Genomic DNA, 17,431 nt, shown 5'->3' on the forward strand with positions numbered 1-17,431 from the left:
GGGTGTATTTGATGTAATAAAAATATCACAAATAAGGAAATGAATATATTATACTGAGGAAAATGATATTTTGTGGTCGTTTGGAAAATAAAATTTGCACGATATGTCTACCAAGAAAGGGTATTGTCTTCATTTAGAAAAATATTCGGACGTGCGCTAGCTATCACCAAACAAGCATGGCACTTGTAAAAGATGAAACGTGTAATGCCATGGAGCAAACATCAAAGGCGAAACCAAGCGTTGGACCAGAATTACTGCAATTGTTTTGGGATCTTGCTGATAATGACGATAAAGGAAGAATTGCGGCATCTGTGGCATTGTTGAGTATTTTGAAAGCAAGCAAGAAAAAAGATCAGAAGGTTCGTATCTACAGACTCGCCAAAGTCGTAACGTTAAAACTCGCACGTTGTAGTGTAGAGGAGGTGTTTTCGAATACATATATAAATTATAAAATTCGTTTTGAAATATTAAATCGATCTTAATCGTTGTGTTTCTTTTCTTTCTGCTTTTTTTTCATCAAGGTGGACCTGTCTAGTGTGGTGTTATTACCCTGCTAGTGCTATATTTAATGTTGTTTTTAGGTTCATTGACCAATCAAAGTGACAATCGAGTGTGGCTACATGTCCCAACTGGACACCTAAGTTGCCTTTGCCAACCAGTGTGATAAATAAATTCACACCCAGAATGCCAGATGTTTAAGTCAGGATTCCATTATATGTATAAGAATATAAATATATTTTAATTCTTTTCATGAGGAGTCAGAACTCAACTATACAGTCCAAAGATTGGTACGTGGATTATCATCGAGCCGTAAGTTTGCACGACCAGGGTACACATTAGCATTGACACAGGTAAAGATATATGGAGATGATGAAATTTTATTCTATTTTATTTATTTATTTTTTTAATGAAAGCTTCTTGCTCTACAGTGACACTTATGGTTCATTATTACCATTAAGAAAAGTGTTAATTACGTGGTTTAAATATGGTTCTTTAAGATGATGAAATTTGAGAGGGAAACTACCATAGGGCAGTAGATGATGTTTGATCACAAGTTTGTTGTTGCAGATATTGAGACAGTTCAAAGAGGTAACTGTAGCACAAATTCTGAAGGAAGCAAAGGAGCAACTTAGAATCACAAAACAAGAAACAAAAGCTGTAAGTTGAGATTGTATAAAAAAGGAACTTTGTTAGATATATCACCATGATGTATATTTCACATTACGTATCTAAGTGTGACTATGTAAAATATTTTGTAAATCATAAAAATGGCCATTTGCCATACAGCAAATTTTCAATTGTGTATAAGATAGTTCTGTTAATGTTAGTCTGGAAAAGTATAGAATTTTGATGTGATTAATTAAGTTTTTTACTTTTTGTGTTTTTGCTGTCTTAGGAACAAGGTCATATATATTTGGGACAAGTTCTGGGATATTTGGCTCTGATTCAGGCTGACAGGTTGAATGAGGTTTGTAACGTTTCTGTATGTAAGGGCAAGTTAAGTAAAAAATAATTGAGAGGCAGTCGTAGTCCCAGAAACAGACATGAATATAGACATGAATAGATATATATATATACTTCATTATGTAAATGAGGGCTTTAATTTGCAGGCATCAAAAGAGGAAGTTCAGGAAGTGACAAGTTCTTTGAAAAAGTTGAGTTCAGAAAAAAGTTACCTGCGACAGATATGCTACCAGGCACTAGCAGAGATGGGAGAGAAAGTAAGTGTAGGTGATATTGACAAGACACACTCAGTACTTGTTGGGCTTAAATATAGAACCTGACAGCACATTTATTCCCATTTAGCATACATTGTTTAAAGATAAAATCCATGTTATTTTTACTAAAATGCACAACATTTTTAATTATAAATATTTTTTTAATGTTGTAGGTGCCTAAGAAGAGGTTTGCTAAGACTGTATTTCCCATCCTTCAGCAAGAGTTGGCAGCAGGCATGGAGCAGTGTACAGCTGATAGTCTGCTGCTTCTCCTGAAATTATCAAAGTCACAGCCAGTTAGTATAGAAATGCCTTTTGTGCCTTTAAGGTTAAAAAGACATTCATGACTTGGCCTAGGAACTAGATTTTAATAATTTACCTAGGCTCAATTTGCTTATAATTTTTAATTTTTAGAATTAAACATATTGAAGAAAGTGATGTAGATTATTAACATTTTCTTTATGCATTTATTTCAGAAAGTGATTAATGAAGATTTCTTGAAGGAGCACTGGAAGTTTGACAAATTGATCAACTCCAAAAACATAAGTTTTCTTGCTGATGTCATGATGGTATCTATGACTAACATAACTGTACAGCAAAATACATAATGCTGTAAATAAAAATAAGAGATATCAACCAGCATTTTAGAAATCACTTAGGTGTTTAACATATAAAAATGACATTTTCACATTGTGAGTATATTTTTTCGAATTTAATGTGTGCTGTCAATAAGTTATTGATATGTAATATCTCACTGTTTCAGCAATCCACTCAGTGCCACCCAGTTATCCATTCTGTTTGTGTGGACATAGTGAAGGAAATGGCTGCTGACCAAGACTTATTTAGTACTTTCTGGAAGGAAGCTATAGATGGTATGTCTGTGTATTTTCTTTCTGCATGCTTTTGAAGTTTGTGTTCTGTTAGTCCCTTTTCACATTAAGTTATATGCTTCCGTAATGTGACTGTATAGGTGCACTTTAATAGGTCCAAACGTGATTATACTACCACATTCACAATTCTTTGCAAAATCACTTTCTGCTGTTAGTCAATCAGCTAGTTAATCAGCTAGCCATGACAAGCACTGAAGCTGTGGCTTTGTGACTACTCTCTTAATTTGATAGAGAGGTCCTTAAGTTATCAGTCTATCAAATGTTTTCTAATGTTTAAATGTACAATACAATTTGGTGGGAGAAGATGTTGAATCCTCCATGCTCTGAAGTGCCACTGATATGACTAATATTATTGTTTGGATCATTTGTTGTTGGTGACCACTGACCAGTATTGAAAATGTGTGCAGTTTATATTCCAGGAAAATACGGTGGAAATTGCAACCTCATTATGAAATTAAAGACAATTTATTATTTTTAATATTATTTGCAGATACATTATTAGAGCACCATCAACCTGCAAAGAAATATTTAGCCTTCCATTTGGTAAAGCAAGCTCTTCACACCAGCACATCTGTAGAAATGGTGGGTATTTTTAAAACATTTAAAATGTTTTCCTCCTACAAGTTAGGACTTCATTGTAACAAGAATTACTTACAGGGAAACTAATTCTGTGATGCAGTTAAAAATGAATATCTTGAATTAATATTCTAATGAGAACTTGGTAAAACTTGGAAACAAGAATATCCTCAATTCTGAGTCTGTGTAACAAGGACATTTATTTTTATAGCAGAATTAAATCTTCAAAATATTATATTCATTTATCACCTGTTTTTCTGCATTCCCTGCACTGTCATCTATATAATATTTGCATGTCAAATGTATATTTTGTAGGTAAAGACCATCATGAGCCCAAGACTGATCTCATTATTGTTGAAAACTCTGCCTGACAAGTCTAAAGTCGTATGTGAGGCTTCGAAACAGCTGGTGAGACTTTATTCCTCCATCTGCCAAGCATTATTTGTTGCTGCCGTAATGATTTTAATTTCAGAAATGTGATTGAGCACTGATTTTTGTGTAAATAAAAAATGTTTTGTAGCATTGACATATAAAAAAACTTGAATTATTTTTGACTATCTATTATATGCAATAGAGAAAAGTTTTTAAAATTGTTAGAATTAATGAAATTCTGACCTTTGATAATTCATAAATCGAGACGTGTAGAAGTTTAACATTTGGCTTACTTGGCATCATCCTTTATTTGTGTGTACTTCTTTTCAGGCTAATGACATTGTTAACTGGGCAATTGGTTGTCAAAATGGAGATCTTCAGCTGGCACTGCTGACATCCCTTCTGTCTCCACCAGGTCTGCTAAGATTTGATGATGTCACCAAGACTAAAACTGTGGCCACCATCTCTCAACATGTAAGTGGAAGATACTTTTTAATGAAATTTTCTAGATATGGGAAAGCATGAATTTATATTAAATATGATGATTGTGAGATATTATGTAGATGCCTTTTTTTCAGATTCGTTGCAAATATGTGAGAAAAATTCCATTTACTATTGCAGACCTCTGTTTAAAAAAAATATACTTCTCATGTTGCGAGTGGGTGAATAGATTTCACCATATTTTGTATTTAGCATCCTGCATGCATAAATGTGATTTTTATGTACAGACACAGATGTGTCTGTACATATTGCCATCACCTGCTTCTGTCGTCGCCGTCGCCGATGCCGGCGCCGTGCACTTTCCTTGTAAACACGATAAGTGGAGGGCAGTTTTACTTTTTGGCTTAATATTTACAGAGCTGATGAATATTCATAAAACGCAGGTCAAGTTCGAAAACCAGCATGATCGGGCCATTATTGTAGAAGTTATGCTGTTTTTTCACTTTTCAGCATATGTGCAACCCTGTAAACACATTTTAAGGAAAACCGTTAGGCCTGTTGTCATGAAACTCACAGGAGTAATCAATCTTACTAAAACGCAGGTCAAGTTTGAAAATCGGCATGATCGGGCCACTATTTTAGTAGTTATGCTGTTTTTTCATTTTTCAGCATATATACAACACTGTAAACACAATATAAGAAAAACAGATAGGCCAATTGTCATTTAACTCACAGGAGTGGTCAATCTTACTAAAACGCAGGTTGAGTTCGAAAATCAGCATAATCGGGCCATTATTTTAGAAGTTATGCTGTTTTTTCAAATTTCCTCAGATTCAACTGTTAGGCATGTTAACAGTCTCATTAATGAACTAATAAGATACGTAAAAGTGTTTGTTTGACATTTCCTGCATCTTTACAACATTGTTAGTTGATTATGTAAAAATGATGGTAAACTTGTTATCGTGTATTGTGTAATAAAGTTTCCAAAATGGAAATAAACTCATATCATTGCAGTTTGTCAGATTCAATCATTCACTATGTTCAGAATCTCAGAATGGAGGAAATTGGACATTTAACACTGTTGTATTGATATTTTTCCCATCTCATCAATTTTCTTAGTTGATCGTATAAAAATGGCAGTAACCTGTTAATTTTGTTTTATGTTAAAAAAAAGTGTTAAAAATGGAAAAAAAAAAAAACATTTCAGAACAGTGCTGTCTTGTTTACATTCTGGCATTTTCAAGTTGTGACTTTGAAGTTCCATGGGCCTGAAGACCTTTGCTAGTCACATTTTCTGAATATCCATGATACTAATATTTTATTATTAAAAATTGATGGTCATTATGCTGTTAAACATTATGTAATATTGCATCAAAATTTGAAAAAAAAAAACCTATTTTGGGCACTGCTCCCATGATGACCATTTAAGAAAAACCATGTCACTTACTGTTCTCAAACAGTACAGTAAATATGTACAGATGTGTCTGTACATATTGCCATCACCTGCGTCTGTCGTCGCCGTCGTCGCCAGTGCCGACACCGTGCACTTTCATTGTAAACATGATAAGTGGAAGGCAGTTTTACTTTTTGGCTGTATATTTACAGAGCTGATGAATATTCATAAAACGCAGGTCAAGTTAAAAAATCAGCATGATCGGGCCATTATTGTAGAAGTTATGCTGTTTTTTCACTTTTCAGCATATGCAACACTGTAAACACATTTTAAGGAAAACCGATAGGCCTGTTGTCATGAAAATCACAGGAGTAATTGATCTTACTATAACACAGGTCAAGTTTGAAAATCGGCATGTTCCACGGGCTTGAAGACCCATGCTAGTCACATTTTCTGAAAATCCATGATACGTGTATTTTATTATTAAAAATTAACGGTCATTTTGCTGTTAACCATTATGTAATATTGCATCAGAATAGAAGAAAACACAATTTTGGGTGCTGCTGCCAAGATGACCATTATGGGAAAACCATGTTACTTATGATTGTCAAACTTTCAAAAAAGAAATACAGGACTAAAATGCAGAGTAATTGATCTTACTAAAACGCAGGTCAAGTTCAAAAATCGGCATGATCGGGCCACTATTTTAGTAGTTATGCTTTTTTTTTCACTTTTCAGCATATATGCAACACTGTAAACACAATATAAGAAAAACAGATAGGCCAATTGTCATTAAACTCACAGGAGTGGTCATTCCTGCTAAATCGCAGGTTGAGTTCAAAAATCAGCATAATCAGGCCATTATTTTAAAGAAATGCCGTTTTTATGTACAGACACAGATGTATTTTACCTGTTGAGCATAATTAAAATTTGATGTTGAATTTGCAGTTTAACAAAATGTACTTTTGCATCAGAATTGACAGTAGCCTTTTTTGTTTTTTCCTGCTTTTTGTCTGTACATTTGACAGCTTTGCTGCCTTGTTGCTTGTTTGCAGCTGACAGCAGAAGCAACTAAGAAGTATGGAGAGTTACTCATTGGTTTGGTGCAGGGAAAGAAAGATGCCACAAGGTGAGCTTTTATCTACGTACAGAAATAGTAAAGTTAGTATGATGTATAATTTTTTGAAAATATTCTGTGACTTTTAAACTTAAGATATAATTGTTTTTTTCATATTAAAAATTAAGTCATTTTATAAAAACCGAAATAAATTAAAGAAATAGATGTCATGGCCAGGTTTGATCTCTTCAGCTCTTCCCATTTTGTTATAATTTTAATTATAAAAGTGCTTAAAAGCACTTAAAAGTGCATTTAAATCGATTGAACAGGCATCTGATCCCATCTTTAAATGTGTGCATATGTTTTAAATTTCTTTTCAGTCTAATACAGAGCAAGGACAGAGAGTCAACTGTCAGTTGGGCTGCCAGTCAGTTGAGGTCATTGGTCACTACATTAGCCACGGCCAGCAACTTGGATGTCCAGCTCAATTTACTGCAGTTTCTATTCCTGCATGCTTTCTTTGATGTCCAAAGGAAGGAGAAAAGTTTGCCACATGTAAGAACCATAAAATCTTCTGACAGACTCAGCCATGAAACTGCCTCTCTATATGGAAACAGTATGGTCCTTTTGTATGATAGCTTGTGCACATTGTGAAGTTATAGACAGTTATTTTAACCTTAATAAGTAATAGCCATCTTTAAATAAAGCAATAGTACATACCTGCACTCTGAAGATTCCCAAATTCTACATTTCTGCTCTGGTAAATTGTAATTAGGAAATTAAGAAATTTTATTTGCTTTAAATTGTCATAAACCTAATGCTTACTTTTTTCGATTCAAGGCCCAGTCAGGGCCATGCTCAGAAGTATTGTCAGCACAGTCCCATAGAGCAATGCAGGACAACTTTTTTAAGGCTTTGAATAACCTCAACACTTTCAATCCAGGTGAGCAGTATGTCTTTTTAAATATTGCTATGGTTTTGGTTTAATATATTTTGTACTGGATATTTGCATTTTTACTGGATAAATTTATTTAAGTTGAAAAAAAACAGAGGTCTTTCAGTGGATGATACTAAGCTAAGCGTTTGTGATAATGTGTATTTTGAAGTTTTAAAGACCACAAAGTGTGTGTAATTTAAGTTTGCATTTGACATGTAGTTATTATTGAAAGCATTTAGCATTTTTTATGCTGTGAGACATTGTTATATTCATGTTACCTTGAATATGTATTGGTAAAATAAAAAAGAATGGATAAAATTAACTGATGTTTCAAAATTCCAGATAAAACATCACAAAAGGAACCTAGAACTTTGGAGTACATTGAAATATCATACCAGCTTGTGCAATATGCCAAGGTATATAGGGTTGTTTTGATTATGATTTCCCCAGTGCACAACCAAATACATCTAAAGATTGAAATACTTTTTAATAGATGACACATTTTTATACAGAAGTCCAAGTCACTCTCAGGAGATTTTCATTTCACTTATTCAAAGGATAAATGAAGTTTACAGTGAAATGATGGCAATGATTGGTTACACTGAAATGATGTAAGGGATTGATTTAGGAAACTGCTGTTATCAGATTAAATATATGTAGGACTGCTTGTATAAATAAAGTTGCTTTACTTTCAGAAAGTATTGGCGAACTCTTCATCTGTAGTACCTGTGAAACCTTTTAGTGAACAGGTATATAACATATAATTGTATTATTGTAACCAGGGCCTTGGGCATTTTTTTATAGAAAGACTAATTTATTTGTAATAGATAGACAAAGTCAAGAATTCAATTTAATAAAAAAAAGTCAAATTTGGTAACTGTAGTGAATATTTACATTATTCATTGCAAAAAACCATTCATTTCAGTTAAATCATTGCTGTGGCAACATTGCTATTTTAGGTCTTACTCTCCTGGCAAAAAATGTCAGAAGAAGTTGAAAAGATTCACAAGAAAACCCAGAAATGCAGCAAACTGGGAGAGGAGCATGCCTTTGAACTTCTGTTTGTACACCTAGGATTACAGTTATTGGTGGACGAAGAAGCTGTTAGTGATGTTTTAAAGGTAAGTAAAATTTATACATGTACAAAAACAGGTGAAATCCGAGTTAACTGGTCAGAGGTCTCATGAATACCTCAGAATCTTCCACATGGCCATTTTTGAAAGGTTGCTAGCTAAAATGTTTTTTTTTTAAATCTAACTTAGGTGCTATGTCAGTACATTATCATATGTTTCAGGATCTTCATATTTGTTATGAAAAGTCTTGCCAGAGAAGAAAGAAAGGAAAAGCTGCTGATGGAGGTAAATAAATTCATATTTCCATCCTTAAGCCCCTCTGCTTAAGTTGGTATATATCTTAAAATATACTGTAGATTTTGTAATAACTGAAAAAAGTTTCTAACTGGAGAACCTAAAGAGAAATGAACAAATGATTAACTATTTGGTTTTCTTGTTCATTTTTCTTTGCAAAATATTTCTTGTTATATCCACTTTTAAGACTTGATTACCATTTATTTGAGTAAAATAGTGATTTAAATAAATCAGGCTGCCAGTTTTTAAAGATGGAATGGAAGAAAACACTATTATTCTGGCATAATATGTGTAGCATATTATTCACTGTTTTCCAGAACCAGAGTGGGTAGAAGTGATCACAGAGATCTTGCTGAGTTTGTTATCACAGCCGTCTCATCTGGTGCGGGTGGTGGTCTCCAGTGTGTTTAGAATGTTGTGTCCACACATGACTACAGACGCTTTACAGCTTATCATAGATGTGAGTTAAAGCAATAGATGAAACATACATGAGTTATGTTTTTGACTACAACATTTGTCAAGAAACCCCGCCATGGTGAAATTAACATTGACGTGTGCCTTGGGTGTATGCTGTTGTGGAGAGAAAGTAGGATCTTTTTTTCAGCATTACTTGTTTCTATCTATTTAGATAATGGTTTTAGAAGGGCGTTTAATTTGTTCAATTTTGTGTGTGAGTGTCTTTGTGTGTATGTGTGTGTGTGTGTGTGTGTGTGTATTGGTGAGAGAAAAACTGTGATTTTTTTCAAAATTTTCTAAAATTGTCAGAAGTTGATGGGACTTGTCTCATACGTAGGTGTTGAAGTCCACAGGCAAACCAGAAGAGGAAGAAGAAGGCCCACTGGATTTCAAAGATTCAGGTAAGGAAAGTTGAAAAACTTAAATATCGAAGAACTTTTTTAAATTCTTTTTTTTATTGTATGTTATATTGTATTGTATAATATTGTCATTTTTTTCTGTTTATACATCTTTCCTGTTTTTACAGAAGAAAGTGAAGAATTTGGAAGCGGTACTGAAGCATCTGAAACCCTTGAGCAAGTAGAGGAGGACGAGGAGGAGAGCAGCAGTGAGGAGGAGGAGGAGGAGGAAGAAGAGGAAGAAATGGAGGAAGATGTGGATGAGAATTTTAAGGCCACAGTCAAGGCAGCATTAGGGGATGCTGCAGCAGAATCAGATGAGGCAAGTATAAACACTGATTAAGTAAATGAGTTGAAAACACAGATTTAAATATTTCAAATTGTAAATAATTTCCAGCATAAATTGTACACATAGCTCAGATATAGTGTACTTGTATTTGTTTCATTCTGCATCTGATACTTATCAACCCATGATCACTGTAGATAGTGAAAAAGTATTCTTAAACAGCCTGTGAAATTACCACCTGTCTGATCAGACAACTAACTTGTAGCAATCATTATATAACTGCCAAACCATATTTTTGATTTATCTAGGCCTGTGGAACTCTTTTTCAAAACTCAGCGTGTATTGGTTAAGTTTTTATGAATTTTTTTCATTTTCCCTTTAAAATTCAGTGTATGATATCTGTATAAGTGCCATCTTTGATGTCAACTAGTTATGATTTTTTTCACTTTCCTTATGTTTAGGAGTCAGATGGAGGTTTGAGTGACAGTGCCATGTTTCGCTTGGATGAAGCCCTGGCAGAAGCATTCAGAAGTCGTGTCAAGGGTAAAGGAAAAAAGATGCAAAAGGAGCAGCAGGAGCAGTTATTACATTTCAAGATGAGGTAATGTAGCCTGTCTCTTCTTCACATGTTTGAACGTCTTTGAGATTTAACATTTGCGAGATGAGAGCAAAACTTTTGCATTGTTATTTATCAGAATCCTGTATTATGAGGCTTTTGTTTATAAGACTTCAGTATTACATGTGCATGGAATTTAACGTTAAGCTGAATAATACATAAGCTACCTTTGCTGATATTCTCTTAGATTTATCTTTTATTGCAAAGAGACAAAGATCAATTGAATGATGAAGAACTTCATTGTCATAGCATTTTGTCTATTTTTATGCAGACCTAGAGTCAAATATTGTCAAAATAGTTATGTATTCTTATATTTTTCTTAGGGTTCTTGATCTTGTAGAAGTTCTTGTTCATGCCCATGCACCTGCAGGAATGCTGTTGGTAAGTGCTAATAAAACTTAATAAAATCATTACACATAAATGTTAAGACCATGACTTGCAAAGAAGAAATGTTTACACACCATGGTCTGAGTGAGTGGCAGGTTTTTTTAAAATCTTAAGTATTTTTTTTTCTTACAGGAGGTGATTATCCCTTTGTTTGGGCTGATCGAGTCTGGTTCAGTGCTGAAACCTCTCAGGTGTCTGGCAGAAAGGGCCACCCACCTGGTACACGTCATTTTTAAGATAAAAAAGGTGAGAGTTATTAATATATTTAAAGTATTGAGATGATTGGAAATAATTGAGATTAAGTTAACATAGAGCAAATCAAAACTGCTTGACATTGCGATATGGCATTATAGAGTCCAAAGTTATGAAAATGTTATGAAATATAGTGTGTGGCAAGATGATTTTTTATTGCAGCCTGCTGCTGACAATAATTTGCAAAAGGAGTCTTTGCCAGGGTTTGTGAGGGATTTTATTCAATACTCTGCTAAAGGTCAGTAAACTTTAAAGTTCATGATTTAGTCCAGCCTTTCTCTATGACTTTACATAACCTAAATGCAGGCATCAGATTGTTGAAGAATTTTTTTCTCAATGGCATCAACATTACAGAAAATAATTTATTCTTATTGCTGTATCGGGATAATTCTAACTCCATTTGAATGCAGCTTTTAGTTTTTAAAAGTTGCTGTATGCTGGTTAGTTGTATTGTTGAGTAACTGGTCAATTATTGTAGAGTCATAGCAAGAGAACCATTTTTACAGGCCCTCCTCTCTGAGTCTGGTTACTGTGTGTTGCGGGTGTGGGGTGTGGTCTCATGAGTGTCACATGAGTGATTACATTTGCTTCACACCTGACTGGTAGCGAACACTTACATCAACTTACATGTAGTTATCCCAGAACAATTGTTGTTGTTGTTTTTTTTAGCACCAAATGTTCCACATAAAGATATTGCCAGTGCCTGCATATTTGTGGTAAGTAGCTGGATTTCAACTACTGTAGATGATTGCTTCTTTTGCAGACATGCTGAAACTGTCAGTCCGATCGGTCATGACCGAGAAAATTTGTCTGGACTGGTAAAAATTTGGATTTGGTCGGTCCAAAGGACCGACAAGAGTTTTAAGAGCTGCAATTTTGAATTTACAGTCATCATTCGACATACTTCACTAACAAAATTATATAAAACCCGTAGTGTTTTTTCCCTTCCATTTCAAACCTATCACATTCACAAACAAAGTAAGCTACCTTAATCGCACTGGTAGTATCTGTCTCAAACAAATAGGGTTATTTTCGGTCCGACAAAAATCCATTCCGTCTGACAAATTTTTCATTACTGCTGGTCCAAATGTCCGACCATTCTGAAAAGTTTTCAGCATGTCTGCTTTTGAAAGAATATCTTAATAATAAATATACCTAATATGTTTACCTAAGCACTTTTTTTAATTAGATTGATTAATATTGCATATCTTGTGGTGATCATTTTAAGCTCTTTTCAAATTCACAGTTACGGGTGATGCTGGGGTTGGAACATTCTGACAAGCCCTCTCCCATGAGAACCAGGTCCCACACAGCAGATGTGAAAAACCATGCTAAGGTAAATTTTGGCTCCTTCACAACAGATGAAGGAATAATTGTGAAAGCAATTTTTTACAGTATGAAAAAAGGGATTTTAGTGGCAAAATACTTTGATGAATTATAGCATAAAATGGTATCAAACTCGTTTTAACTGAAATTTAAGGTCTTGTTTTTATAATAGGAAGAAGAAAAACATCTTGAAGAGGTGGTGAATGTCATAAAAGAGGAGCTCTCAAGTCTCTTTGAGAAAAGGTAATCCGTTAAATATTACATCTCATTGACTTAAGTCACCTCAGCTTTGTTTTAATGATGTATGTTGATAAATGTTATTGTCTGGTGCTAAATGGAAAATTTTAGGAAGTGATTATGAAATAAGAATATTTAAATGAGTTTGACTGTATAATTTTTTCCTATTCAGGGATAATCGCTTGAACCAAATGATGTTCCACAGCTTGCTGGAAAGACAACCTGTAAGCAGCATTGATTATTAAGACTTCATCTATCTTTAGGCATATTTCCATTACAAATTTAGTATAGAACAGGAATTCCCTATTAGTCATAATGAACTTGCTACAAGTGTCTTAATCATGTTATATTTTAACAGCACTTGCTCTTTCATTTCATTTGTTTCATTTATCATTTAGATTTTGCTGTGGCCAGTGGCTGAGCATCTGCTGTCATATGCTGTTAATGCAGATATAAGAGTATTTTGTAGGGTATGTTTTCATATTATAATACAGTAGCTGGGCAGTTTTGATATTTTAATAAATCTTTGTTGAAGACCCTGGTAAGTGAGTAGCAAAGCTGATGAATTACCCTTTTTTTGCAAAGTGTTGTAATTTTTTTGTTTTATTTAATGGTAATTGCTGAACCATTTAATGATAAGTGGGTTTACTAGAAATATGATTTGAAAACTCAAATTTATTTATATTTTATGAAGTACATGTATTTTTAAATCTACTTTCAGACAAGAGCGTTGTCTTCTCTTGCTGCAATGATTAACAAAAATGTGGTGAGTATATTTTAAAATCTTAATGTTTTAATAAAAAACAATTTTAATTTGATGAAAATTGTAATAATAAACATTTCATGCTTGTTAGGAACCTGTGGATTGTTTAATATGTAACAATAAATCTTTTATCACTCATTTATGCCAGAAGAGTTATTGAAGAATGGGATTTTCAGTTTATCTGGTCTATTTCAGGTTCAGTCTATAGGAGAGGACAAATGGTCATCTTTTTCACGGCAGTTGGTCTCCAAGTTGACAGAGGTAATGTGGAAATAAGTTTGATTGCTTAAAAAAGTAAAATAACACACATGTGCATTAAAAATGTATTTTATAAAATACAATATGATTTTTTTATTTATTGCAGTCTCTGGTGAATGTATCAGAATTGAAACCTCGTTACATTCAAGAAGCTGCCTTGGTGCTTGTGAAGTATTTACATAGTCAACCCACACAGGTTGGTTTTAAAAAAATTCTGTACAGCTTACTTAAATACTTGAACCCTGACAACCCCTACACCTTCTAAAGCATCAATTATTTGGTTACTATGGATATCTTAACTTCAGCCTTATGAATATTTATTTGTCCCTCAACAAATATGTATCAGAGGACATAAATCACATTTCAAGATACATGTTATTCCAGTTTTTAGTTAAGTCACTGTTTCAAGAGTAAAACAAAAGTTAATTTAAGTCATTATTATCAACATTGTGCACAGTTGATATTGTTCTTTGCTGCATTATTTTACCTAGTTTTTTCTATGCCTGCTGTAAATGTTAGTGAGATTCACAAACTATTCCAGCCTCTGCCAGACAGTTTGTTAACAAAGTTGGAGAGTCTGAAAAGCCAGCTGAGTAAAGACACACGAAAAGTAATCCAGAGAGTCCTTGGAGCCAAATCAGTGAACAGGTAAAAGTAAAATTCTGAAATGTTAACTGAATCTTATCTGAATTCAGATCTCATAATTTTCAATGTAAAAGTCTGTGGGTTTCCCTAATTTTTTTCATAGCCTGCTAACATTCACTTGTTAAATTAGAGAATTGAACAATGAAGCTCAAAAAAGTTTGTTAAATGCACATTTCATCAAAAGCATTATCAGAAAAATTATAATGAAATTTACATTTATGTTAACTATTTAGAAAAAGAAACATGCAAGATGATACAGGAGGAGACAAAAGTCCTAAAAAGAAGCAGAAAATTCAGGGAAAAAATGGTGTTAATGCAGTTGAAGAAACTAATGGTACATCGTCAGAACTCCATGAAAACACAACAAAAGGCACAAAAATTAAGAAGAAAAAACCTAAAACAAAAAATTCATAAAAGTCATAATGTTGAATAAATTTGAAATAGTTTTTTGGATAATTGTAATTCAACTGTGGATGAATGCAAAGATGGGGTCTTATGCTGGCCCCAGTTTCCTGGCTGAGACTTTTGTTACCAACATTACATGGACACATCTCATCTGATCAGGAACAATGTTACAGCACTTTCATGGACACATTCTAGTCAACTAAGGATTAGAGATTTTTTGTGAAACAGGGGGCCTGGTCTAAAGAAGAGTTTAAAACAATATCGAAATGGCAGAATATTATGAAAAGCTTTCTTTTTTTCTGTAACTTTAAAAATTAGTATTTTTAAGATTTATTGCTAACTTATTATTATTATTATCTTTGATCATAGCATCATAAAATTATGTATTTCATATAAATGAAAATGCATTAAATATAATTTTGCAAGTTTAAAGGGATAACAACTGTTCGTATGATATCCATATTTCACAATAAATACATTGTAAGCAACTAATAGAAAAATAATAAATTATATTTTACCACAAAAACAGCAGTTAACGCAGTTATTCTTGTGCTTGCCATCACATCATATGACCTCCATTGATAGCTACACTCTGATATAATCTCTTAAGAGAATATTACAAAGGCTAAACTCTTTAGAAAAAAAAAAATGCGGACTAACTTTGAATGTCAGAATGGATTCATTAACCATTGGTAAGTATGGGAAAATTGTCCTTTACCCTGGGAAAATCCATGTTTTGACATCTGCTGCTTGTGAACTTTTATCAGTCATTGCGGAATCCAGACTGAATCACACAAAATCAGTCGAAAAAGTTCACCATACATTCACCGAACTGGTGAAAACTTGGGGAAAAATGACAGCGTAAAAGAGCGCCTTCCAACTTGCTCAAACACGCGAATGCAAATTGAGCTCTACGCATGCTCATGCAATTCTCATATAATCCCTAATGATCAGATGAGAGTTAAATACTCCATTCACTTTTACATGCACTTTGTTTTACCAGAAAGTATGGATGCAATTTATTTTAAACCTGGAAAGGGGAAGATAAAACAGTATTCTCTGCTGAACAAGTGTGATTATTTTTATAGACCATGCACTTGTTAAACTAATGCAAGTTTAATCACATATCATGCAATATCCTAGTAAAATGATACATGAAGAGAAAGGACAGTGTTGTTGCTCTAATTAAAGCTCTTTATTTCTTCATTTAAAAACATGAAATGGCTGATAAGCACACTTTCTTTTGAAAAGAATCCATGTTTTACCAAGGAATATGAAGTATACATAAGAATATAAATGTCATATTTTAATATGACTTTTGCAGACACTTTAAAATACCTACAAGTTCGTAATAATTTTACAGATATTTGAGTCACTTGGTGCACTCTTTTGTTCAATGATTCTCATTTTAACATGAAGGAATCAATTCATAATTTAAATCAAAAGTTTTCACAAGCCATGTATAAGCTTGGCTAGCAAGCTGTGGCATAAGAAATCTTACAAAAAAAAAAAACAAAAAAAAAAACAGGAAATAGCCTGCAGACTGATAATTGACAAGTAGTGTTCATACAACTAAACTCCACAACAAATTGTCTACTCCTGTTACACGTAGCTCCAATGTGAAGGGGATTTAGAATGTTCTGCCATCATATCCAACATTGCTGCCTTGGAACACGGTAAAGAACACATACACCCTGGAAAAAATATGAAAGATGTGAACATTGGTGACATAAAAATACATAGGCAGCAAATTGGCATAATAATGCCACTTTTTAAATGAGTATCAGAGGATTTTTCTACTACTGTATTTACCTGTTTGAAGGTATTCCAAGTTGTTTCTTTAACAGTTCACAAATTGCACTTGAACATTTTTCTGTGGATGTCTTGATGTTGCCCACATTGCCCAGGGTTACTTCAGCTGTGGGTTCCGTGCTGCCACCAAAGCTCATCTGCTGGTCAGTTTGTAATCTCACCTGGATATACTAGATTAAGAAAATAAAAATATATTTACAATTTAAAATCTGGCAGTTCAATAAACATATTCACTTGTAATTTGTGTAAAATTAAGAGAATAATTGACCTCTAGCACTCCTAACTACGTATTGAACTTAACAGGATTGCTTATGATACAAGCATTATTTGGTCTAAATCGACTGTAATCGCGCTGAATTACTGTAATTTATGCAGAAGGCGTTGGAAAAATTAAAGAAAATTCTTCCCAAAATAATTAAGCCTATACTATAATTTGACACATATTTCTTTATTAAAAATGCCAAGAAAATCCGGCGTTTGCAGAAGCTCGAGACTGCGACAGGATCAATATCGCAGTCATCCGTCGTGCTAACCGGCATGCTTTCTACTACATGTATAACTACTGTAGTAGAACTTACCGGTAAAAGAAAACGTCCTACATGTACAACTTAAAAGTCAATGTCAATTACTTACTGCAGCTGGCTTTCCTGTTAAAGAAGCCACTGTTTTCGTTGCCTCCTCAAAAAATGCATCCGTAGACGCAGGTTTTGCAACATTTGTATGTATGACAAGACAAGGCATGTTTGTCAAAAATTCTGGAATGATACAGTAGACGTCTAGAGCGTAAAGAAAATTGAAGGTCGGTAAAGGTCGGTGGGCCACTCACAACATAAAAAAAC

At 33.7% G+C, this 17,431-nt stretch overlaps 2 protein-coding genes across 2 annotated transcripts; one reads left to right on the forward strand and one right to left on the reverse strand.

Moving 5' to 3' along the window:
- Nucleotides 1-12: 12 nt before the first annotated feature.
- On the forward strand, nt 13-15,306 carry LOC106150961 (myb-binding protein 1A). Its single transcript, XM_013524000.2, has 35 exons — nt 13-359; nt 756-851; nt 1,069-1,158; nt 1,397-1,468; nt 1,611-1,721; nt 1,892-2,014; nt 2,195-2,287; nt 2,482-2,590; nt 3,099-3,190; nt 3,500-3,592; nt 3,887-4,030; nt 6,446-6,519; nt 6,828-7,002; nt 7,288-7,390; nt 7,727-7,800; nt 8,080-8,133; nt 8,344-8,505; nt 8,679-8,742; nt 9,069-9,211; nt 9,545-9,608; nt 9,734-9,927; nt 10,353-10,492; nt 10,831-10,888; nt 11,027-11,140; nt 11,309-11,384; nt 11,816-11,862; nt 12,393-12,482; nt 12,645-12,715; nt 12,882-12,933; nt 13,108-13,179; nt 13,431-13,475; nt 13,668-13,733; nt 13,837-13,926; nt 14,272-14,378; nt 14,609-15,306. The coding sequence occupies exons 1-35, from the start codon at nt 177-179 to the stop codon at nt 14,787-14,789; spliced, it is 3,522 nt and encodes a 1,173-aa protein (XP_013379454.2). The 5' UTR covers nt 13-176; the 3' UTR covers nt 14,790-15,306.
- A 647-nt stretch (nt 15,307-15,953) lies between these two features.
- LOC106150929 (macrophage migration inhibitory factor) lies at nt 15,954-17,425 on the reverse strand. Its single transcript, XM_013523957.2, has 3 exons — nt 17,226-17,425; nt 16,593-16,762; nt 15,954-16,474 (listed from the first exon to the last, which is right to left on the reverse strand). Exons 1-3 carry the CDS (start codon nt 17,331-17,333, stop codon nt 16,411-16,413), a joined length of 342 nt encoding a protein of 113 aa, XP_013379411.1. The 5' UTR covers nt 17,334-17,425; the 3' UTR covers nt 15,954-16,410.
- Between the last annotated feature and the right edge of the window lie 6 nt (nt 17,426-17,431).

Source organism: Lingula anatina, chromosome 1 (genome assembly GCF_051362555.1).
Source record: "Lingula anatina isolate TDL-2025a chromosome 1, LinAna3.0, whole genome shotgun sequence".
Taxonomy (NCBI): Eukaryota; Metazoa; Brachiopoda; class Lingulata; order Lingulida; family Lingulidae; genus Lingula; species Lingula anatina.